The sequence below is a fragment of the Lycorma delicatula genome, chromosome 5 (assembly GCF_047948215.1).
Source record: "Lycorma delicatula isolate Av1 chromosome 5, ASM4794821v1, whole genome shotgun sequence".
Taxonomy (NCBI): domain Eukaryota; kingdom Metazoa; phylum Arthropoda; class Insecta; order Hemiptera; family Fulgoridae; genus Lycorma; species Lycorma delicatula.
This window is the reverse complement of record NC_134459.1, coordinates 41,631,961-41,657,783: the sequence shown is the minus strand read 5'-3', so window position 1 is coordinate 41,657,783 and position 25,823 is coordinate 41,631,961. Positions and strand designations below refer to the sequence as shown.

The 25,823-nt window shown below is 29.6% G+C and overlaps 2 protein-coding genes across 2 annotated transcripts in view; one reads left to right on the top strand and one right to left on the bottom strand.

The window, feature by feature from the left end:
- LOC142324884 (molecular chaperone MKKS-like) overlaps window positions 1–25,823 on the bottom strand; it is a 268,322-nt gene that overhangs the window by 17,461 nt on the left and 225,038 nt on the right. The gene's annotated exons all lie outside the window — the stretch shown is intronic.
- Window positions 11,447–25,823, top strand: part of LOC142325669 (uncharacterized) — a 90,022-nt gene continuing 75,645 nt past the window's right edge. Inside the window, exons 1-2 of the mRNA XM_075367704.1 lie at window positions 11,447–11,601; window positions 19,957–20,215. Coding sequence (XP_075223819.1) covers window positions 11,485–11,601; window positions 19,957–20,215 — 376 coding nt within the window. The 5' untranslated portion in view covers window positions 11,447–11,484. The remainder of the gene's footprint in view (window positions 11,602–19,956; window positions 20,216–25,823) is intronic.

The window sequence follows — 25,823 nt, the reverse complement described above, 5'->3', positions numbered from 1 at the left end:
ATCGCCGGAAAATTAATTCTAAAGACTGAATATGAATTTAACAATTTTACTGGATCAGTAGTTTGACATTTATTTTTTTTTTTAGATAGAAAGAGTGATAAAAAATCATGGAGAGAAATTTCGGTCAACATCAAGACACCGTTTCTGATAGCTGAACACGTGAGCTCCCCTCCATTTCTGTGTGATCTTGGTTACTGCGCATCCTTCCTTCGGCGGAATAGGCACTCAACTTTCATATAGTGATGAATTTTTTCTAGCTCCAACCACCGTGGCATGCGCTAGTATACTGCATAGCAAAAAAAAAAAAAACAATGTTCTATTCTGTACAGTAAGCTCCACAATCCCATAAAAAAATTATTTTAATTTTATTATCTTGACTTCGTTATGAGCTCCGTATGTTAAAACCAATGCAAAATAAACGAATTCTACTTTTAACCGAAATACCTTTATATGCATACAGATTTGACTTTAATAATAGTTATTGTCTTATTTAAATAATTCAAATTTGTATAATATTTTATAGATTTAAGATTGAACAATTCGTTTGATATTCCGGAAGTCTCCAGATATCTTTGTACAGCATTCTTGAATCGGAATCAAGCCGACTACTACAATTTTTGTTCGTGTAATGAAAGTATTGTTGGTGATGTTCAGTCATACAACTAAGACCTTCATTCTATTCAGCTGTACAATGAACATCACTAATTTCACTGATAGCAACTTTGATTAGTGTCTATGCTTTACACGCGTCACAGCCATAAAAGAAGCTAGAATAGATAGTGTAAAACAATAAACTAATTTATATCTTCCTTTTATTAAATATACTTCATTTATTAAAAAAAATAAGAATTTAAAATTTAGAATTTCAAAATACTAACAATACTGAGAGGAAAAATAATGTACTGCAAAACTATTTTTAAAAGTACAACATAGTAAAAATTAGTAACTATTTCAAAAGACAGCATATAATTTATACACAATTATATTAGACAATCAAAAGCAATTCAAATATATATCTTTATATATAAAAATGTTAAGTTCGTTTGTGTACGCTTCAAAAACTCAAAATGTTCAGGATCGATTGGGCTAAAATTTTAGCACGATATATAACCCGCATCAAAGATTGTTTTTATCTATTTTTCGCATCAGTCACATACCCGCGACCGCGAGAAAACAGTTTTTTTAACGGTCAGCTGTGTACCAGTGACCGCGCCATCTGCCGGAAGCGAGGGGAACACTCGCCATACTAGCTAGCTACAACCGCAGTCACATGTGAAACAATACTTGTTCCCAATTACATTGTTTATTAACAAAAAAAAAAAAAAAAAACGTATCCACTTGCATCTGATTCAGATTATTACACAATCTGAATTAAATATTCACTTTAATCGAGGTACTTTTGTGTGATCGTGTCGTGATTGAGCTGCGCCTTTCACTCTGAATTTATTAGAAAGCTATGAATTTATTAAAAAACAACCAACAGTGGGATATATGTATTAATGACGCGTGCAACACTGCACATCCAAACCAAATTCGCGCATTATTCGCAATTATATTGACCACTTGCTTCCCTTCATCTCCCACAGAGTTATGGGAAAGATATCGATCGCATATGGCTGAGATATTTTGCACAGAGTACGCCTAGAAAATTCCAATATGATCATGGAATTTACAGAAGGCATTTACAACGAAGCATTGATAAATATTGAAGACAAGTGCTTAGGTATTGCAAATAAAGTTCTTAGTCAATTGGGAATGCCAGCACCCACCCGATCTGCGATTGCTTCATTTGATGTGGATTTACGCCGTGAACAGAGTTACAACATTGGTGATCTACAGTCATATGTCCAATCAAACATTCCCAAATTAACGCGTGAACAGAAAGGCATTTATGATCGCATAATGCAAATGATAAATGACGGAGTTGGGGGACCTTCTTCTTGGATGCGCCAGGAGGACTGGGAAAACATTCCTCCTTACATTGATTCTAACAACGGTTCGATCACAAAATGACAATTATCCTGTTGCGGAATATTAATCAGCCAAAACTCTGCAACGGCACGCGACTTGCAGTTAAGAAATTGATGAATAACGTAGTGGAAGCAACGATTTTAACTGGGCCTTTCAAAGGTGAAGATGTCCTCATTCCTCGAATACCCATAATCCCGACCGATACACCATTTTAATTTAAAAGATTGCAATTCCCAATTCGATTGGCATTTACAATCACAATCAATAAAGCTCAAGGTCAATCTTTAGAATTGTGTGGTTTAGATTTAGATGCGGATTGTTTCTCACATGGGCAACTGTATGTTGCGTGTTCCCGAGTCGGCAAACAGATAGCCTTTATATCTACGCAGACAGTGGAAAAACAATAAATATTGTGTATCCACAAGTATTGCAAAATTAAACTTCTATGAAACGTATGCTTTGTTTTGTTTCTCATTTCTCATCCATGCAACCACAATGTGCCACAGCGAAGCGTGGCGGGTAGAGCTAGTATATATATATATATATATATAAATCGAATCCACGAATTAAATTATTTAAGCGGATAAAATTTTCTTACTATATTCAATTAAAAATAAGGTTATGTTATAGCCAATGAAAAATGCACTAATTAAATTGTTAACGGACTATTTTATAAAAATATCTTTTATTGTATTTGTGAAATTAAAGTTCTTAAAAATAAAAGTTTAAACCGTTGAAAAGTTATAAACATTGTTCATCTTTTATAAAGTTTTCCCCAAACTTATTTTTCAACTACGTATATTTTACATTAAACAAATGCAATAATTAAGTGGTGGTGAAAAATTATTCAGAAAAATAGAAAAATTAAAAATGAAGCCACCTTTTGGAATAGAATATAGCAATAAAAAGAATATATATATACAGAGGGTTCCACGAAGAGAGCTGTGGGGTTATCATCATAAGATGACTTTCAGCCCGGAGAAGACCACTATGATGCTCCTCAAAGGCCGTTTGGCAGTGAGGTGGCAGGTTCGTGTTTCGATAGCAGGCCAGCGCATAAAATACATCCAGGCTCAAAAGCACTTCGGGGTGTTTCTAAATGAGAAAATGCAATTCAAAATGCATCTTCAACACGTCGCGGAGAAGATCTGTATTGTCTTCTTTGGTATTCGGGGTGTGGTCAATCCTGATCGGGGTCTTAATTTTAAGACCGTGAATATCCTGTACAAGGATGTCTGCGATGGGGATTACGCTATATGCGGCGCCTGTTTGGGCGGATAGGCTAAAGTTTAAAAGCTATCGAGACATATGTTGAGGGCTCAACGCCTTATAATTTTAACGGTAGCGGGTGGCTACCGTACGATTTCACGGGAGGCGATCTTGGTGATTGCGGCCGTGAAACCTATAGACTGATTGCGTTAGAGCGGCATCAGCATTATATCGCCAAGAAGTTAGGTGAATTAACTTCTTGAAAATTCTGAAATTGAAAAAAAATGTTAATGCTTTGTGGCAGGCTAGATAGGATGAGACAGTGGGCGTTATACGTACGGTCTCTTTTATGATATTGTTAATTTGCAGGACGCCACTTGGGTACACCCGAATAGGTACGTGACGCAATATATTTCTGGGCATGACGCTTTGCCGGACAGGCTGGAGAGGTTCAGCCTGGTGGACTCAGGAAGGACAATTGGACGATGTACATCATGTTCAGTACGTTTGTTCAAAGTATGAGTTAATACGCACGGAGACTATCTGTCGGCTCAATATTATCGGGTCGGCGCTGGATCTTCGTGTCAAATGGCGAAATCAGGCGGAGTGGATAATAGTTGAGAATTTCATACATTATTTGACAAAAGAAAGAATTGCCGAGAGCATTTAGGGTGCTGCCTGGGCTTTCCCGCGTTCTTCTTTTGTAGTAGCTAAGTTTTTGTTGTTGGTTTGTATTATTGTAATTGCGTGTTGAACTCACTTCTTTTATTTTCAGGTAGGTAGTGGATTTCAGTTCCTTTCCTTATTTTGTCTTCTCAGTTTTGTTTGAGATTAATATAAGATGAGTTTTATTGTTTAGGGATAGTAGTACACCTATGGGATTATCAAATGTGGCATTCGCATCGGTGGCATCCTAACTGAGGCAAGAACAAGGCTGAGAGTTGCCTTTTGTCAAGGTTTTGAAGATGACCTCCGGTAAACCCCATAAATGCTACGTACGGAGTGGGTTGCATGGCGACCGCAACTGTCACATGGTGGATGTCTTCCTACGGGGGGGCAGGATGTCTTACGAAGAAACGGATAAACTTTCAGGACATGTTCTACTGGTAAAAGTAATGAAAAAAGTTCATATAGACATAGGTCTGGAAACGCATTGTTTTCCAGATGAAAAGCATATGAAAATCAAATTATTCTTTCTGAACCTAATAAACATTATTCTTAATGTAGTAAAACAAAAAAAAATATGTACATGAAATGATAAATGGTTACAGAATGGTAACCTCGGTTACAGTAATTGTTCGAAATTCTCTCCTTCACAATGTACACAGCACTCTTTTCCGACGTAAATATTTCCAGTGGCTTTCCGTATCATCTCATGATCGTTTCTTTGTAGGGCACTCTGTATAACATTACCGAGAAAAGACTGGTAAAACCTGTATTTACCGATATCCTTTTACTTTACTTTGTGTAAATGAATTCTCACATTCATAATTAACGGAGAACAATCTACATGTTCAATGTTACAGAAACTCAGTCTTTATACGGGTGAGATATCTTATCCTGCTGCAAACAAATCTTTTGTAAGCCCAAAATCAAAAGAAATATAATAAAATATTAGATTAAAAAAGTAAAAATAAAGTAGAATAATTAGATCGGATGGTACAGCGGTGTAAAATAAAATACTTAAGCAAATGCCATTTCCATTTTAGCTGTAGCTGCTAAAAATGAAAAATATATTCATGTATTAGTTATTTTGTTTTTATAAAAATATTCATTAATAAGTCCTTTTCTACGATTAATTTTTCTAGTTTACAACAGTCGCGCACATTTTTTGCTTGTTTGTTTGTTTCTGTCATTACATTAATATTAATAAATTAATTAGATTTGTTTTGTCAAAAATTGAATAATTTTGAAAATAAATGTAGCTGCAATTTTACTTCCTCTTACAGTATTGTAATCGCGAAAAATTTCGGTTTTCAGATTTCAACGGAAATATCCATTTTGACCATCCCTGAATCCATTTTTGACTAGTTTCGGCGTGACGTATATACGTAAGTATGTATCTAGCATAACTCAAAAACGATAATCCGTAGAATGTTGTAATTTTGGATATAGGACCCCAAAAACAAATCCAAAAAATTCGGATTTTGGACTTTTTCTTAACTGAAATAATAAGCCTTCATTGAGCGCTTTTCAACGATTTATCATAAGTGGTATTTATTTTCAGTGGTTCCAGAATTATAGCCCAATAAAATTTTAATTAATGAAACATTGGAATTTATAAGGGAATAGCACATCGAGTATCCTACCATTTCTTTTTTTTAATAATTTATAATGATTATTAACCTGTGATTGTAAAAAAGAAAATTACAATAAATAATAATTCAATACAAAAAAAAAATTAATAAAAAATATATGTAATTTAATAGTACAATGAAGTCATATGTGTCCACATCAGATTTTGCTACTGACATTTTTTTTAAAAATTCATCAAGTGAGGATTATTTTTAGCAAAATTAGGAATTCAAAAAAGGAGGAAAGTCAAGTTTATTCTGTTCTATAAAAAGCTCTAAATTTTTATTTCTATTATTATTTTTTAGATTAAGATAAATTTTTATAACTTTCAAGATAGGAAAGTAATGTACAGGTCTGGCAAAATCTAGTTCAAAAAAATGTATAAATATGAAATATTTCATTTTTTCATTTAAATATTAAAAATCTTTTAAAAAAATTGCACTTGTCAAAATTTATAAATATCTGTTTATTTATGTAATGTATGAACCCGTTCACACCAAGACAATAAAGAACTTCTATTCATGTCAGCTCTTTCTTATTACTGTTATTTTTAGCATTATTATTTTTTGTGAACGGTTGTTTGCAGAAGGAATGTCAACAAACAGGGTGAATTAGACATCGAGTCTCTTTATTGTGCATATTATATCTATAGAATATTGCATTATTTCAAGGTTAAACTTTTAATAAAGTAGGTCAATTTATAAGAAAATTAACAATAGTTCAGTAAGCTGTCTTCGGTTACATTTTTCTTCGTGTTGACAACGTTCTAATTTTTGTATTATTAAACATGTAAAGTGCATATTTATTATATTATACTATCTTCTATAAAACTTATCTTGTACAGCTAAATGTTTTTGGGTTACGGTGGGGTCTAGCTCAGCAGTAGAGGTATTCATTCACTCGGTTAAAAAACGGAGTGGCGTATCAGGTAATAAAAAATAATACTCACTAGATTAACAGTTGAAACAAGAAAAGCTGATAACACAGATGTAGGTCTTTCCCGGAACGCGGTTTTAGTCACGTGACGGTTTCTGATGCACGGTTTACACACAAACACACACACAACTTAATTTAAAATATGTATCATTTTATTTAAATATAATATTTTTTCTTTTATTTAATTCAGTGATTCTAACTAAAGGCGCGCGCATACCCGTATTTAATTCACGCTGATGTGGCGATACTAGCGGCGGCGGTCGGTACTAACTAAACTAATGTAATTTCATGACTTACATAGAACAAATTTCGCTTGTGCGGAGTGCAGACTGAGGTAGCCGCAAGGCTTAACGCACCAGATACATAGTCGACCGGGCAATCTAGTTCGAGACCTGGCCAGTTCGATTTCCTTTTTTACACTTAAAATATTTTTCATTTATTTAATTCTGCTGCTTACTTGTGACGTCACAAAACAGCAAAAAACTACAACAGCATTTTTTTGGGTGGGGGTGCGATTTTGTAAAAGCTTTTTTGGAAATATTTTTTTTTTACTTGGTAAAAAATGTACCTAAGGAAAATACGACCTTAATTAATCGAAATCTCGAGATACTAAGGATGACCTTGTTCTACAGCCTCATTTGTTTGACCTTTTACGTTGAAAATTTAATGACATCAATGCCCCATATACATAGTAATCTGCCAAAGTTTGGTTAAAATCGGTCCAGCAGTTCTGAAAATATAAGGTGATTTAGAGGCCAACACACACACACACACACACACACACACACTGGACCGATTACAATACTTTCCCTTCTATGGCTATAGCTCTGTCTAGACGGAAGAGTAAAATCATATCACACGCGTAATAAATTAATAATAATTTTGATAAATTTTTGTCTTGTATTTAGAGACTTTTAAATAAAAATACTAGAATAGATAAGAATATATTCTAGGTAGGAGTAGTATAAACAAATTAGGTAGGTTTTATGTAAATCCGTTTTATTTACTGCACAATAATCCAAATTAGAAAATCAGCTTACGTGAAAATCCTTTTTATATTACATCCTTTGTATTATATTATTATTACTTTATTTTGCTATTGTAACAAAACAAAATTACAACTTATTCATAATATAAAATATACGAAACAAAAGATAATTTTTTAACAAAAATGCTGAAAAACACACTACTGATCCACCGATCTCTAATGTAATGTGAAATTTAGAGACTTAAAAAAGATAAATTTCTTAAATCTCTCGGATAAGCCCTAAACATTATATTTTTTCAGCCTTGTAACTAGGTTCTCACTGTTATCCAAAATATTTAGACCAAATGATTCGGTTGTTCGTTAAATCTGAGGCTTCCTATTTTTTTTATTGATTGCTTTTACTTCTCCTTCGTTGTATTAAGCTAGATATTTTTATTTATAAATTAGTTTTCGATAAAACTAGAGCCTTTTTTTAAAAATAATTTTCAACCTTTTGCTTTTCTTTTTTAACTCTTATGGATATTTTTTTAAAATTAAACTTTTTTTTTAAGTAGAGATTTGAAAAATAGGAGTGAAAAGTTGAAAAGTAAAACGTACTAAGTGAAAAGTAGTGTGTAAGATGTTTATTTAAAAAAAATATTTTACACTTTTTAGATTTTAATTTACGAAATATGAAGAGTGAATAGTTGCTCTATTTTTTAAAATGATTTTCAGCCTTTTTAGAATATAAAATTAAGGTTAGGATAACTTCGTATTCAATTCTTTAATTGTTTTGGCCGGCAGTAAATAATGTGGCAAAGTTAAAACAGTTTCTTTTTAATTTGATGTGGACACCACGTGACCTTCTTGTACGCCTGTTAAATTACATATACAATTTTTTTTTAAATGAAAACTAAATAAAATTTTATTTCATTAATAACTTCTGATATTTTTTATATTTTTTTTAATTTTTATTGTTATTATTGAATTTTTATTTATTGTAAAACCTTTTTTTACAATCAGAGGATAATAATTATTAATAAATGAATATATTTAAATTTAAAAAAAGGAGATTAAGTCTGATTCGAACATTTTACATTTTTAAATAAGCCTTCCCCTTATAAGATCCAAATATTTCATTAATTAAAATTCCACTTGGCTATAACTCTAGAACCAATGAAAATAAGTCCCACTTATTATATATCGTTGAAAAGCTCTCAATGAGGGCTTACTGCAATTGAGAAAAAGTCCAAAATCCAAATTTTGTTTTTTGTTTTGGGTTTTTTTTGACACTTTTGGTTCAGTCGATTGCAAAGGGGAGATCCACAACTAGATGTTACAAAGATCCTAAATCCGAAATTTCAACATCCTACAGCTAATCGTTTTTGAGTTGCGATATACATACGTACTTCACGCAGAAACTAGTTAAAATGGATTCTGGGATGATCAAAATGGATATTTCCGTTGAAATCTGAAAACCGAAATTTTTCGCGATCACAATACTTCCTTTACTTACAAGGAAGTAAAAAAAAAAAAAAAATCTAGAAACAGTAGCCATGAAAATGGCAGTTTTAATAAAATATATTTTTTATTTGAAAAGTTTGTACCAAAATTAACATAAGATTAGGCAAATACAAAATAGACTTTTACAAATAGTAAGAAGAGTTGAAGAGTAAACATGAAAAGTTTTCAAATAACTTATCTTTAAAAAATAGAATGTAGAAATTTCTGCAGCTCTTCAATATTAACTCTGTTACGTTTGAACTTTTCAAAATTACTATTCAAAAAAGAGCAGAAAAGTAAATCTGTTCTTCACGGAACAGATCAACTATACAAAGTACATATTTTAAAAAAGAAAAGATAACAACAGACTCTCTCTTTACAAATTCTCTAGAATGAGAAAAGTTAAAAAATATTTCCAAAAACGGGCTCCTGGTATCCTTGTTAAAATCGTCCTTGGATATTTTCTTTAGAAAAGTTCTAGGATGTCAATAGGTTTAATCAATAAATCCAAAGTTGAACCCTCGTGTTTCCAAACAGGTTAGATTCGTTTGAAATTTGGGAAGTTTTCTAATCAATCATGTCATCGTCAAATCGAATTACTTCCTTTATAAATGATTTGATTTTATATTATGTATTCTTTATTTAGTTAATTTAGGAAAATTATAATAATTTAAGGAGATTTAAAAAATCTGGTTTCATAATTAGATTAATTAATACTGACTAGGAAAAAGGCGCGAGAATTTTACATGGTTAGTGTTTCATTACCCATGATTTTGTTAAATGTTTTGGCCAATTGTAACTAAATAATGTTCATAAATTTAGCGTACTTACAAAATAGAAAAACTTTTACAACGAAAATTCAAAATCCTGAACATTTTTTAGCTGTTTATTGAATTTTTTAACACAGCTCTAACTCAAATATTTTCCTTTTTTGTCACCAAAGCACAAATATAATTTTAGATAAACCGTTCGTAATGAATAAATCATTCGAGAAGTATAAATCGTTCAAATGAATGAATTGTTCGTGCGCTTCATTCAAAATAAAAATGTGTACATGCAGCAAACAAACCAACGCACCAGGCTTTTTTATTGGAGAGAGTACAAGTAACATCCCCAAAATTAATTATAATTTTTAATAGCATCAATAAAGTAAGTCCTTAAAATTAAATAAAATTATATAGACTATCTATTTAAATAATCTTTATAAAAATTTTAATCAAAATATAATTACGTAAGAATAAAACACACAAAAATCGTAAAATTAGTAGTGTTTATGATTTAAAAATATATATTTTAATCCAGTCTTAAAAAAAAAATTATGAAGAAAAATAGTTGTCTGCAGAAGTAGTAAACGAAGATAATTAATGAAAGTAATTAGTGTTAATTTTAAATAAAATAATTATGTATGATTTAATTATAACTAAAATATTAATTATGAAGCTAATTACTTTTTAAAGACAACAGATTAAATTATTAGGTTAATTATATGTAAAATTTAAAAATGTAATAAAAATTATTATTTTTTTCAACTTTATTGCTTATTCCAAAGCAATATTAAAGCAACTTTGAAAAAAAAAACAAAACAATATCGTGTTTTAAACGATATAAAAAGTGGATGTTAGACTCTGTCTTTTATCCAGAATATTCTGGTTTTGAAGAAGGCTTGATATTTTTTCACAGGCTAAAAAATTCAGTTTTTTTTTCATTAAAAAATTGTGGTAGTGTAATTGGGCGTACAATCTGTAAGTAGGGGGGGGGGGGGAGAATAAAATAATTTAAATTAATAACAAATATATCAAACAATTAACATTATGAAAGAAAGTCAAAACAGTAAAAGAAGTAATCCTATAGGTATAATTAACTTATATCAAACACGAAATTAAATAAAGTATGCAGTTACAAAAATGTAAATGAATTATGAAATTGTATAGTAAGTAAAAGAACAAAAGACCTCATGTATTGATTAATGGAGTTGATTTGTATATTGATTTCAGAACAAATAAAAAATCAAAAACTCTTGTCTGCGCTTTACAAAAAAAAGAAAAAAACCTAAACAAAAAAAAAACACTGGGAAATAAATAAATAAAAAGTTTAATTATAGTTAATATTTATGAAGTCCCTGTAGCCACTTTTTCTCTCTCTTCTTTCATAATAAAAATAATTGATTTACTCTTTCAGTAAAATATATATTGATAAAATTTAGTTAAAATCTACTGTGATGTGGATTTTAAAAAAAATTATCCCTTTTTATAATTTAACGTATTTCTGTTCCATGTTATTTGTAAGTACAAAAAAAAGTCTTTAATTATGGCCGAATGCTTTAGATTTTCTTTTCCAAATAACCAAATCTTCATTTGAATTTTCAGTGCAATGTTTCAACACAAATATAAGTGAAGTTCATAACAGTTTTTTCTTTGTATTAACCATACCATACAGATAATAAATTAATCTATTTTAATAAGCAATATTAAATAATATTTTTAATACAAATATTAATAATTAAAAAAAATTTTTTTGTTAAAGAAACGGGCCAAATGACCACAACAGCTGCATTTAGAGGGGGGGATCATAAACCTCCTTTAACAGGAGGAAGATATGATAACATGGGATCCCCCCGTGAAGTGGTCGCAATGGCATCCGTACCTGAAGGTGCTACACCGCTTATGTATGCTTGCCAACAATCTAGAGCCAAGGAATTATCTGAAATTATAGCGGCAAAAGTAAGTAAATAATATTCCTTAATTATATTGAAAATATTCATAGAACTTATCATAATTTTTAATTAATTTATAGAAAAAATTATAATTTTAATTATAGTATTATATTTGAAAAGATGACAAAATGAAATTTAATACGTATAATAACAATTTTTAAAATGTATAATCGTATTCTTGGTAAATTTAAAATATTTCAGAATATTTTTGCCAAAGAAAAGTTCAATGTACGCGAAGATATTTTATACTACTCACCAAGTTTCTGGAGAGTCTTGGAAAATAGCTTTGAAAAAATGTACCTAATGTTAAATTTTTCCTAGGAAGTTATAAATTAATCTTTAAAATTAGTAAAACTAATTAAATTATTTTTTTCTTAGTACAAAAATATTCAACCTATACATCTAAATTTAAGATTATGAACCGATCTAACAATGTCTTGAAACTGTAATGTAATAAAAAAATTGAAAAGTACAGAGTACTTGAATGTTTAAATCTTTTAAAAATATTAGGTTAGTTACCACATCGAACATTTTTTTTAGAGGAACGTATAACATTAGGAAGTAAATTTTTTTACCATATTAAAAAGTAGGAAAGGGAAATTTTTCATTTTAGATGTACTAGAATTTCCATTGCGGCTTCGCCCGTTTTATATTGTTACTTGTGTTTCTCAACTGGTCATTTTTTTATTTTATTTTGTTTTTTAGTCAAGTAATCGGAGGCAGATCACAGTCGCGTTGCGTCACACATAGAGTAACAGTGGGAATGGCTATGCTGGTTGAGCCGCCGCGCTGTACACCATCGCACCTCTTAAAAAAAATTGAAATTCAAAAAACCCCGACAACGGTTTTTAAATATTATTTATATTAAGAGTTCTTGCAAGTCCAAATCTACTGAATTTCTCGTATATTATATTCTGAAATGGAGAAAATTTGGAGTTACGGTTTTTACTCCTTTCAAAGTCGAATTTCAGAAAATTTAGAAATTGGTTTTTAAATATTCACATGAAGATTGCACACACAGAAACTCAAGTTGATATCTTCATTTTTTAGCGAGAATTTAAAAAAAAAAAATAATGAATTTCATTGTTACTCCATTTTGATCCTTTAAGTTCGGAACTCAAAAAATCCTTTCTTAGTATGCATTTACACCATTAAAAGAATGCGTATAGAAATTTTCATCAATTTATCTTCAGTAGATTTTGCTGAGTGTTGATTACGAATCACTCAAAATAAAATGTTATTTTGTATATATAGATAAATGAATATAACCTAGGATGAGATGAACTCTTGAACGAAACTTCATCTCTTTGACCTTAGATCATTTGATTAAAACCAAAAGAAAATTTGTTAACGTTAATTTTTTAGAATTAACCTTTGTTTTATCAGATTTGAAATCTTGACAATAATAATTTTGACACAAAATAAAAAAAAAGAAATTTTTTTTTCAAACATGGCTCCTTTAGATCATATTTATTATATAAAAAAAGAAAAGAAAAGAAGGATTATAACAAAGGTTAAAAAAATTTTATTAAAGGAATTACAACTATTTGGTAACAAAATTATTCAGTGATATAAATACAACCGACTTGGGCTGGCTAATTTGTTTTTACTGTGAAAAAGTGTTACAAAATGCAAATTAAGATTTTTTTGTGTTTAAAAAAGGTATAAAACCCTCCACACAAACGTTACTGGAATCGCTAATACGCGGCTAGCCTTCCTAACGGATTTCCTAAGACTACGCACAAAAGACTCTCTTACACGGTTCAACATTGTCTTTGGACACATTCGGTCATCCTGTACTCTTCCATTTACAAATACAGTCAATGATTGCAAATTATTTATACCATCTACGAATGTTTGTCACTCGGGGAATCACGGAACACATGTTGAACGGTAGTAATTACAGATTCATACTTTGCAAATTACAAAACACAAAACGCTTTCTGACAGGGGTTCGCCATCTTTGCTACTAGCGCTTTCAAGCGGAAGGTACAGGAAACAGTTTATGAGCTTGTATGCAGCTAAACAGTTTGAGCTGCGCTTTTATTTCATGTATAATTATTAATGTACGTGAAACTTCAGAAACAGGACGTAGCTTTTAAACCCCGATATTCATTTTAAAACATTATAATTGTGAAAAACATCAAAATTCTTATTAAAAATATTGGATTCCAGTTTATCAAATGACGTTTTTATCATTTAAATTATACCGTATTTACGGTATAATTTAAAAAAATTAAAATTAAAAAAAAATCGGATCCCGTTTGACTCCCTTGCTCGACTCCAGCCTCACACAATATATTTAATAACAACCACAACTTGAAAAAGAGATAAATTATAAAAAGTCAAACAATTTAAAAAATGTTTAAAAACCTTTCTTTTTTTAAAAAATAGTTCTTATGTCGTCTAAATTAATACTATTCATCTGTCTTCTTTTTTGAGTTTTAAAAATTTATTTACTTCAATAAGTTGGCCTGATTTGGTGAAATGTTATTTAACAAGGCAAAAGAAAAATTATAGTTTACTAAAAAAAAAAAAAAAATATGGATGCCCTCTTGTCTAGTGGGATTGAAAATCAGACTAAAGTTTGAAATATGTTTAAACAAATATTTTTTGCAAAATTTCAACTTCTTTGATCAACGAGTTTTCGAGATACGAGGCAAAAACATTTTAGATATTGTATTGAAGATCCCCCAACATGATTGAATTAAAACCTTGAAATTGTAAAAAAAAGTTCATAAGTACTTTTATCATACCAATTACGATAATCAATAAATTTTCTACGGTCGCAATACAAAAAGTTAAAAATAGAAATTGGCCAAAATTTCCCCTCCCGTTTATTTAATTTTCTCCAACGTTTAATGCCATCAGTGTCCCACATATAAAAATTTGTTGAACTATTTTTATACAATTTATGATGCGCCAGCAGCAATAGAACTATAACCAAAAAAATAATAGATTATATATACCTCATATAAATTTAATGGAGAATTAAACGTAATTAATTAAATTATAAAGTAACAGAAAAGGAAATTAATAAATGATTCAATTTTAAGCTTATTAGGTATAGAATTATCTATCGAATACATTTTCAACTAGTTCTTTAATAATTTTTTTACTGTTTTCATTACGTAATATCAAACGCTTTTTCTATACCATTGCTTTGATTTGCAATAAGATATTTTAATCAAAATTAAAATGAAATGTCGTTCAATGTAAATGGTCTATTATCCTTTATTATTTCTTGCAGTTGGATATTTTTTTAATCGTGTAATTTCTTTTTAAACTAGAAATTTCACACTGATATAGTTTTGCAAGTAAAAATTAACAATTTAATTGTTCGTGTAGGTATAAAAAAACTAATTTAATTTATTCCAAATGTTTATTTATAGCATACAGCTCATGTTTATTTTTTTAATGAATATTATTACATTTAATAAGTTAATATATGAAGGGGGACACCTGACAAAATAATTCCAAATATATGTGAAATAATAAACACGCATTACATTTTTTTTTATGAACTGCATTTTACATTTTATTCAGTTATTATCTACAACAATCAAATAAATTAAATTCATCATTTTTGTTTAAAACTGCTGGAGTGTCATAAAAATGAATGATTTTTACCATTAAAATTTTATTTAAAATACGAGGATTTTATTTGACCGATACATCATGGACCTATATTTAATAACAACATTCTAAAAAAAGGATGTAATAAAAATTGCGTAAAAATATTTGAGTGGTGAAATTCAGGCAACCAATAATAATCTGCAGTAAAATTACCATTTATTCTGTTTAGAAACAGATGCAATTAACAAATTCATTTACTAATTAGTTTTAGAAAAATCCTGAAGTTGTTTGATTACCCTGACGTTTCTGAATATACAAATTTAATTATTGAAAACACCCACTAAAACGTCCGTAACTATATAAGAATACGTCTAAGTAATGAAATCATCCAATCGGAATTTAAACTTAATTATGAGATAACGGATTTCCGTATTCGTTTTCGAAATTCCCATTTTTGTTCAATTCAATGCTTATAGCAATTATTATTTTTTTTGTGCAGAACCTAAAGGATTATAGTAAAAAATCAACACTTTTACAAATCTTTTCCTTATTTTTCAACTATTTATGATAAATTAATCCTTGAAACAGAATTACCACTACTTTAACGACTATTTTTGTATTATTTTAGCTATTAAAATTTTTACCATTCTATAATTATACTGATACTGAATAAATCTGATAACTTTAGAAGTATCAAAATACTAATACCAATACCAGTGTCGAGTATCAGAATTACCAATATTAATAAATTAAAATTTGTGTGATAATTAGTCTATATTGTATCCACTATTCATAGTTTTTTAATCCGATTACCGTCACGATATTGTTTGATATTATTGTATATATTTTTCAAGTTTATTTCAAATATTAATTTAGAGGTTATAATGTTAAATAACCTTTTATTTCCCGTTTGCTTTTCCTTTTATTATTATATTATTTTATTTTTATTTAAAATAATGTATTTTACAGTCAATAAAATTGAATTACAAATTTACGATATTCTATTTTTAAAATAAATTACTGCAGATTTATAGAATATTAAGTCTTATTTCATAAGCATTTAATATAATATTAAGTGTAATCTAGAATTCAATAAATAATTTTAAATTATTTCTTTACTATTGTACAAATTAAATTTCCATTTACCAACAATTTAAAAAGTGTAAATCCTAATATTTTTGGAACTGTTACTCCAGCTTCAGGGATTTTGTAAAAGATTTTAATTTAAATTAAAATCAATAATTATTTTTAAATTAAACTGTTATGTTCATAATAGTCGATCGTCAAAAATAAAATTAATTCGTACGTCAATAAGACGTAACGTCATGTTTGTAACTATTATGAAATAGATTTAATATTAAATGAAATGTTACCAACCTATAAATAATTAATTATTATATAATTTGTTTATAAAGAGCATCATTATCGAATCTGAACTGTTCATTCATCTATTTATTATTATTTACTGTCTTATTGACGTACGAATTAATTTTATTCTTGACGACCGACTATTATGAACATAACAGTTTAATTTAAAAAGGATTATTGATTTGAATTTAAGTTAACATCTTTTAGAAGATCCCTGAAGATGTAGTAACAGCTCCGAAAGTACTAGGATTAACACTTTTTTTAATTGTTGGTAAGTGGAAATTTAATTTATACAATTGTATTAATACCAACGATGCCAAATGCTTTGTAAATTATTTCTTTAATGTAGTGATTTTTCCCCATTGTAAATTAAAAATCTATATAACTTTTGAATTTATAAAAAAAAAAAAAATTAATTAATATCTTTAAATGTAATTTTGAAATAATTAATCTCAATTTCTGTTTTTATGTAATTTCATTTAATTTTACTTTTACTTCTAATGTATTATAACGGATATAATGTAATTTTGGTTTTAATTTTTTATATATTTTTTTAAATTTTCTATATTATAAATATTATTTGAAATTTAAATTGTGTAGGCCTATTTAAGACATAATATACTCTGCTATGTGGTTAATGACAATGAGAAACAAGCAAAGACACACTTTTTATTGTCCTACAGAGTTTTTGAACAGAAATCTTATGTATGTGTGTGTGTGTGTGTACGCAGGCCTTCCATTCACCTCTCTTTTCTTTGCACATGGCTTTTGTCCACTTGATTATTCATTTAATTTGTCATTAATCTTGATACTATGGTTATCACCCATACTTTCAGTATGGTTGAAAGAGAATCTATGGGTTGAAAGAGTATGGTTGAGAGTTTCTATTATGATTATATTATTATTATTGTTTTTATTATTATCATTATTCGACTTTATGTATTTCTAAATATTTTCATTTACAAGAGCGGATCATTTATTGTGTGGATCAGTGTTATTAATAAACTGATTGTCAATCCAAAAACTGACCATGCAACCGTTAAAGGACCTACAACATTTTCATCATATATTTACCGATCGTAAAACGTGCTGAAAACAGGCAAGTTGATTGCTTATCTATCTTTATATTAAAATAAACTACTTGATTGATTTTTCCAAGTTATGGTTTATGTTAAATTCCACGGTTATAAAAAATGGTTAAGTGCATCCCTAATGGTGAGTGTCTCCTTAGGGAAGTTTTCTTGATCTTTCTTAGTGTTTATTAATAAGCTGCTCCAAAATCTTGAGCCATTCATTGTAACCCTCTTCGCAGATGACATGATATCTGAGGATAATTATCTATATTTGAAGATAATTATTTTAAAAGGAATTGAAAAACGATAGCAGTTTAAAAAATTATTCACTGGATGGATTAAGACGATCTGACATTAAATATGGATAAAACAGTTGCATTGTACTTCTACGTAGACATAACATTGCTGATCGCGTGGATAAAATTCCCACTAATGTTAACGGTAATATTTCTATCGCTCATAAAGCAAAATTTCTGGGTTTTTTATTAGGTGACAAGTTCTCGTGGGATAGTCAAATTGATTTCGTTTGTAAGCCATGCTATTCTGTTTTGAAGCGCCTTTATAAAACACTAATCTTGTCATCATTATTATATATTTATTATGCTTATGAATATTCCCGCCTAAAATATAGTGGATTCTCTTGGGGTTTTCTCAAAAAGACAGAATGAGTTTTAAGATATAAGAATGGGCTATCAGATCATTATTTGGCGTTCATAGTATGAATCTTGTAAACCGATATTTAGAAAACTTACACATTTTAATTTATCCTTGCATTTATATCTATGAATGAGCAATCTTTGCTAAAAGCACAGTCACGTATCCTTAAAATATAATCTTGGAACTCAACACAACACATCGGCTTATAGAAAGGGCCTTATTATGCTTATGTTGCCATTTTTAGTAAATTACCGAACTATCTAAAAAATTTCCATACCAATTTATCTAAAATACAACTAAACGATTTTTTTAAAGAAAAAATATTACTCTATCGCTGAACTTTAAAAAAAAAAAAACTAATTATAAAAAAAAAAAACGATTAATTCTGCTTCCCTTTTCTGGTGCATAAATATGTGTTCAAATGGTTGCGCCATTTGAATTGTGAATCATTTTTTAGTAATTTTTTATATTTAATATGGCCATTAATCTCATCTATCTTTTATCATATAATTTAAATTTTTATATTTATAAATTGACCAGCCCCAGTGGTTAATTCGTCGTCGCAAATCAGTTGTTTAACAGCTGATTTTTGAAGTAGTAGGTTATCAAGTTCAATCCAAGTAAAATTTAGTTGCTTTTGTACGGATTTGAATACTAGACAGCGGATACCGGTGTAATTTGGTGCTCAATTAACCACACGTCTCAGGAATGGTCGGCTTGAGTCTGTACACCACATTTGCATGACATATATGTAATTTTCATCTCACTGGACCATGGGGAGAGGCGGGGTTGCTATTTGTTCACTATTTGAACAGATTGCAACGTACACATTAGAAATAAAGATAAATTGTCTTGTCAAAACAAAAATCAGAAACCGTTGAAAATAATAAAATCTATGTACATGGACTATTCTCATCCATGGGAATCATTGAATCCCTTGGTGTCTACTCAAATCAGACGGAGAAATCAAATCTGTTCACGAATGATTAAGGTCTAAAGTTTTAAGAATGCATCGTTAATTAAAGCAGTCAAACTTAATTGGAAATTGGATCTTGTTATTTAAATCTACCGAAAATATTTAAAGTTTTTTTTAGAACCTCATGTAATCGTCTTTAACGATAATAAGCAAAAAAATTTACTGGTAAAAAAATTACAATCTATAATTTATTTATTTCCTGTATATTTTAAACGGTCAAAAAGTTTCCTTAAACGCACGCTAAGGAAGAAGACCATTTTTCTAACCACATTTCTATAGAAGTTCAGTGTAATTAGATTTAGAAGTTATGTTTAAGTTTTTTCAATGATTTTTAAGTAAAAGTATTAGAATTACTGCTATAATTAATATTAATTATTTTTATTTATTACTCTTTTATTATTAATATTATTATTTCTTTAATGAATCTAGTTTTACCATATTAATTATTGAAAAATATTTAATTAACTCGATTTAAAAAAACGTTTTGTGTTGAATTACAAAGTCCAGCAGAACACAATGGAATATTATTAAACATATTACGAATTAAACATTTTAGATTTTTATTAATTTTGATTTTAAATATTACGAGAATTAGTAAAAGAAAAATCAATCATTTAAAAATCAATTTTTTTTTCTAGAATTATTTAGGGAGATTCTGTATAAGTAATTAATCTTAATGAATTTATAAAAAAAGTATGTTTATGATTTTCAGCCAGGATCAGTTCGCGACCGGGACAGAACATTAAAGACTGCGTTACATTATTGTGCCGAAAATCAGCGGTTAGAATGTGCTGAATTGTTAATATCTGCGGCTCCAGATTTATTAGATGCTAGAGATGAAGATGGTTATACGCCTTTACATCTTGCTGTAATTTCTGGAAATATCATCCTAGTTCGTTTTCTTCTAGCTAAAGGCGCTTCGTTAGACTGTATCGATAACGAAAGTCATTCGGTGGTACACTGGGCGACCGGTTAGTATACTGATTATTAATTTATTTAATTAATTTAAAGTTGAATGAATTCGGTGAATTGAGTAAATGAAAACCGTATTTTTGGATGGATCCTATAATTTTTACTTCACATCTTATTCAACAGTTTCTATTTAAGTGGATATGAACAATTCGTACAAGTACCAGCAAGTTTTTGATCGAGAAAGGTAAGACAATTCTACCTATCTATCCTTAATATGTATATATATATATATATAAAATTTTAATTTATGAAATATACTAAATGAAAATGTTTTTTCTGGAACAGGGATTGAATCTAAAACCGGGATTTGTATAGGTCGTCAATTTATGACCGTAAACATTTTTCACCCTTTTTTCTAACTGATTAATTTTCAGCATGAGCTTGTGCATTTGATAGTGGAAAATTTTATGGAGTACGAAAAATCATAACAAGCCTGATCAGGATTCAAGTCTGGATCTTCCGAATGAAAGACTGAAAAGTTACTACTCTATCATACAGGACGACGGAGTTTATCTCATTTTATTTATGACTTGCATATTTGGTTAGAAGATAAGTAACAATTACTTCATAACGAATATCATTGCTGAAGAATATTGTACTGCGTATGGATTTGTTGCTTTAAAATTATTTAAAGAAAAATAAAAGTTGTAAATGGTATGTCTTAAATCGCTGATAAAAAAGGAAAACTGTACACATACACACACACACACACACATACACACACACACACACACACACTCACACACACACACACACACACACACACACACACACACACACACACACACACACACACACACACACACACACACACACACACACACACACACACACACACACACACACACACACACACACACACATATATATATATATATATCCACGGCTTACACACACATACACAAAACTTAATTTAAAATATTTATCATTTTATTTAAATATAATATTTTTTCGATTATTTAATTCAATGACTAACTAAAGCGCGCACGCATACCGAAATTAATTGGCGCGGGTGTAGCGGTACTAGCGGCGACGGTCAGCACTAACTAAACTAATGTAATTTCACAACATACGTAGAACAAATTTCGCTGGTACGATCGTCAGACTGGTGTAGCAGCGAGGCTTAACGCATCAAGTACCGAGTCTACCGGGCGATGGAAAACGAGACTCAGCCAGATCGAGTTACTTTTTTATACTTTAAATATTATTCTTTCATTTAATTCTACCACTTATGACGCCACAAAATAGCAGACGACTACAACGGCATTTTTTGGGTGGAGGTGCGATTTTGCAAAAATGTTTTTTTTTTTTAGCAAACATTGTTATTTTTTAGTTGTTAAAAAATGCACCTAAGAAAAATATGATGTTAATTAGGTGTTATCTCGAGATGCTGAGGGTGATCTTGCTCTAAAGCCTCACCTCCTTGATATCCTTTGAGCTGAAAATTTAATGGCACCAATGCCTCATATATAGAAATAATCTGACCAACTTTGGTTAAAGTCGGTCTAGTAGTTCTGGAGATATAAGATCCTTTAAAGGCCAACACTGAACACATGTACATACGACCATTAACATCCGGAAAATTTCCATCCGGTTTTTTTTGTTTTATTGGGTTATTTTGGTGACAAAACGGAAATTATCCGGTGAAAACAGCATATACCCAAATTGGACCCACTACAATAATTTCTCTTCTACAGCTACCGCTCTGCTACAGCACTAGACGGAAAAGTAAAAAAAAAAAATATATATATATATATATATTAATAAAAAGTAATAATCATTAATAATAATAATAATCAAATAATAATAATGATAATAATCATTTTTTTGAAAGTAGTAAAAATAGATATTAAAATATTAATTTATTTCCGTTAAATATTAAAAAAAAAAAATTGTTTTCGAATTAAAGATTTTAATTCGAATTGTTTTGTTGTTTGTATAGTTTTGAAAACTTTTGTGATTCATAAATCAAATTTATTCTTGGGTTCAAGGTTGTTACGATATGAAACACTTCCGTCGCGTTACTAACAATCATAAAATATTTCCATATCTAATACCAGAATTAATCTGAAATCTAAACCGATATATGGTGGTTTTTTCGTTTTTCTGTCATAAAAGTTTAACTGAAAAATGGCATCAAATACGTTTTATTATATATATATATATATGCAATTTATGATATGTGATGATACTGATAAGATATGATATAATGTATATATATTAAACAATCTAAGGAAAAAATAAATTAAAACACGACTTTGCAAGTAAAGAAAGCTATTTTTTGAGAGTAATTATCTTAAGCTTTACAAATTTTAGGTGTTAAATATAAAATTTATCTGTAAACTAACACAGTCTTAAATATTATAAGCATTTTAATTCAGTCTAGCTCGATTTTTATTCGGTGAAGAATTCTCTACTTAAATATAATTTGGTATATATGGCTAACTGAATTACAAATCAATAAACCATAGAAGTAGCCTATACTTGCAGGATACTACTTGAATTTTTAACAGCAAAGAACTACTTTTATTAAAAGCTTTTAAAATATATATATTTCATTGTTACACATTTTTTTCTGTATGAATAGTAGTAATCAACTAAACAAAAAATACTTCAGCAAAAATGTTTATATTTTATAAAGATTTATATATAATACATTTTTTAACACATATGACCGCATGTATTAAAGAAATTATTTCTGTAATACTTAAAAAACAAAAAAGTATCTATTTACAAAGATCTTTCTACAGAGCATTCAGAATGTGACGAAACCTTATGGAAAAATGATTTCTTCTTTTGTTGCCGAATTAATTGAGAAAAACCTACACAATACAGCAGATTCATTGTGTCCCAATACATTAAATGTGCTAGTTATGCCCAGACCCAGAATGCCTTAACAGAAAATTGTGGTGTAGATGCACCAAATAAATCCCCCATCAAGCGGCTGAACGACAAATTCCAATAGAATGGGAATGCGGCAGAATCAGCCAAAAGTGGTCGACCGAAAGTGCTAACACCAGAAACGTTGATCGGCATGCAAGCTGTATATGTTAGTCCTAACAAGTCTGTGGATTGCCTATCTAGCCAGTCTGGTAGTGCCCAAACGGCATCGCGCAAATGTTTAAAGATGCGTACGTACAGAATTAGTGTTGTCCATGAGTTGTTACCTGCAGACATTGGAAAACGTGTAGCTTTCTGTCAGCGGTTCACACCCCCGGCAAGGTCAGATGGGGAAGAACTCGATGATTGGTTTCCGTCTGACGAGGCAAGGTAGAAACCTTGATCGATTCATGAATGCATAGAATTCACGCATTTGATGTACGGAAAATCCACATCATCTGTACGAGACTCCTCCGCACGGACAAAATGTGGATGTTTGGTGTACAATGTCACGCGGGCGAATCTTCATGTAATTCTTTCATGGCACTGTGAACAGTGAGCGCTACATACAGGTGGTGCAAAAATTTATAAACGCTATACCTGCACACCGACTAGAGTACACATCATCCTGGTTTCAGTAGAACAATGCTACGGTTCATACAGCTAACAACACTATGACTTTATTGGATCAATGTTTTCATAGACAAGTGATTTCGAGGGGTTGTGGCCCCCTCGGTCTCCTGATTTATACCCTACCGATCTTTTCTTGAGAAGATACCTTAAGGATAACGCTTACGAAACTCATTCTCACACCATTTCCGAATCGTAGAGCGAAATTGTGTCACTGAAATTCCTCAAGAAACGTTACAACATGTGTTTAAGAGCATGCAACGTCGTATTCAATTATGTGAATCGCATAACGGAGGCCGCTTTCTACAATTATTGTTACTTACTCATTTTCCTTTAAGGTTGCGTCACTTTTTGAATACCCTAGCTGTGAATATGGTTGATTTAAGATTGTTTAAGTCAGAAAATGCTGAAGATATCTTAATTATGTAAGGTACATCCTTACTTAGCAAGCGCTCTAGACAATAGTAAATCGAAATGATAAAACAATTATCAAAATAATCTAAATTTATAACGAAAACATAAATTATCAGCTGTTTTAATTTATTTTTCATATACAAAATTATTTACGTTAAAACATTAATGGAAATCAGCATCACTAATGTATTTAATGTTACCTTCTTCTAACGCAGATTGGGAAAACAGATGTCGATTATAAATTTTATTTGGGATGTTATCATTAATATTAAGTTGCATTAAATGACAACTACCCAGAAAATTTTACGTAGTAAATTTTCGACCCAGAACATTTTGATGGAGATATTGTTATAGTGTTCTCTAGCTGATATTAATAATGAATATTATTCATCAGCTTTCACGCCAACTAATATTAATATACAAATCAGAATGTCCATAAGTTTTGTTGTATAAACTAATATTTGATTAAAACTCAGGAACTGCTACGGTGATCCAAATGATTCTTTTACCTCTTTTTTAATTAAAAATTGATTTCAGTTTAGATATTAATTTATCCAGATAATTGCATTATTTAAGAGGACTGTGGTTTAAACAGAGAGATTGTAATTTTTTTACGGTGTCATTATGTTATATTACTTTAAATCACATATTACATAGGAATTTCATATTTATGTGAAGTTGGTTGTTATTCTTCAAATACCAGGGATTTAATAGGAAATTTAATTTTTTTATATTTTTGGTAGTTAGGTTACGAAAATTGGCTTTAAAAGACCCTTTGCTTCAATAGCTTTATTTATCATTGTAATCTGTACCGACTATCTCGATTCGTGTCCTTTTATTTTATGGGATGGAACATGAATCGCAATTGTTTTAATTAAACATTTAAAATGAACTTATCTTATTTAATCAGATACGAATTTATGAAAATCTTATAAATTTCTGCTATTTCTTCACGAGATGTATCTACAGTTTTACAGCCAACCTTTTCCTGACGAAAAATAAATATTTGACATCGATTCGATTGGTTCCGAGTGCAGTATTAAAAAAAAGATCGGTAAAGTTTTGAATAATTTTTCCGGCTTTGCCCTTGACAGATTTTTAAATATTAATGGCTTAATTATACAATATTTAGAGTACGATTACAAAAAAAGATCAAAATGTTTACTAAAAATATTTGGTTCCTTTACTTGAAAATTATGCAGTATTAATGTACAACTGAGAAAACAGCAGAATTCTTAGTAAAAACTTTGAGGTCACAGTTAACTTTTTTGGCAAAAAAAATGTCATTTTTATCATCGAATTATGGTGTATTAAGAGTATAACTGCGAAAAAAAATTAGTTAAAATATTTGGATCCCATTTGGGGATTCCCTTGCTTGACTGCTGCTTCATACAATTTGAAAAACAGAACCACATCTTGAAAAACAGGTAAAGTATCAGAAATTTATTTTATTTTTTATTTATTTATTATTTTCACACACAATTACTTATTTTATTTTTAAGAATAATAATGAAAAGAAAATTCAATAAAAAATCTCTAAGATGTGTAACTGTCATCCATAAGATGTGTAACTGTATGAATTAACTGTAACTGTTTATTGCACTGACCTCTAATTTTACCTTTTCATAGTTTGGCAAGCAAAATATTGTGACCAACAACGGCAAACAAATTAAAAAAATTTTT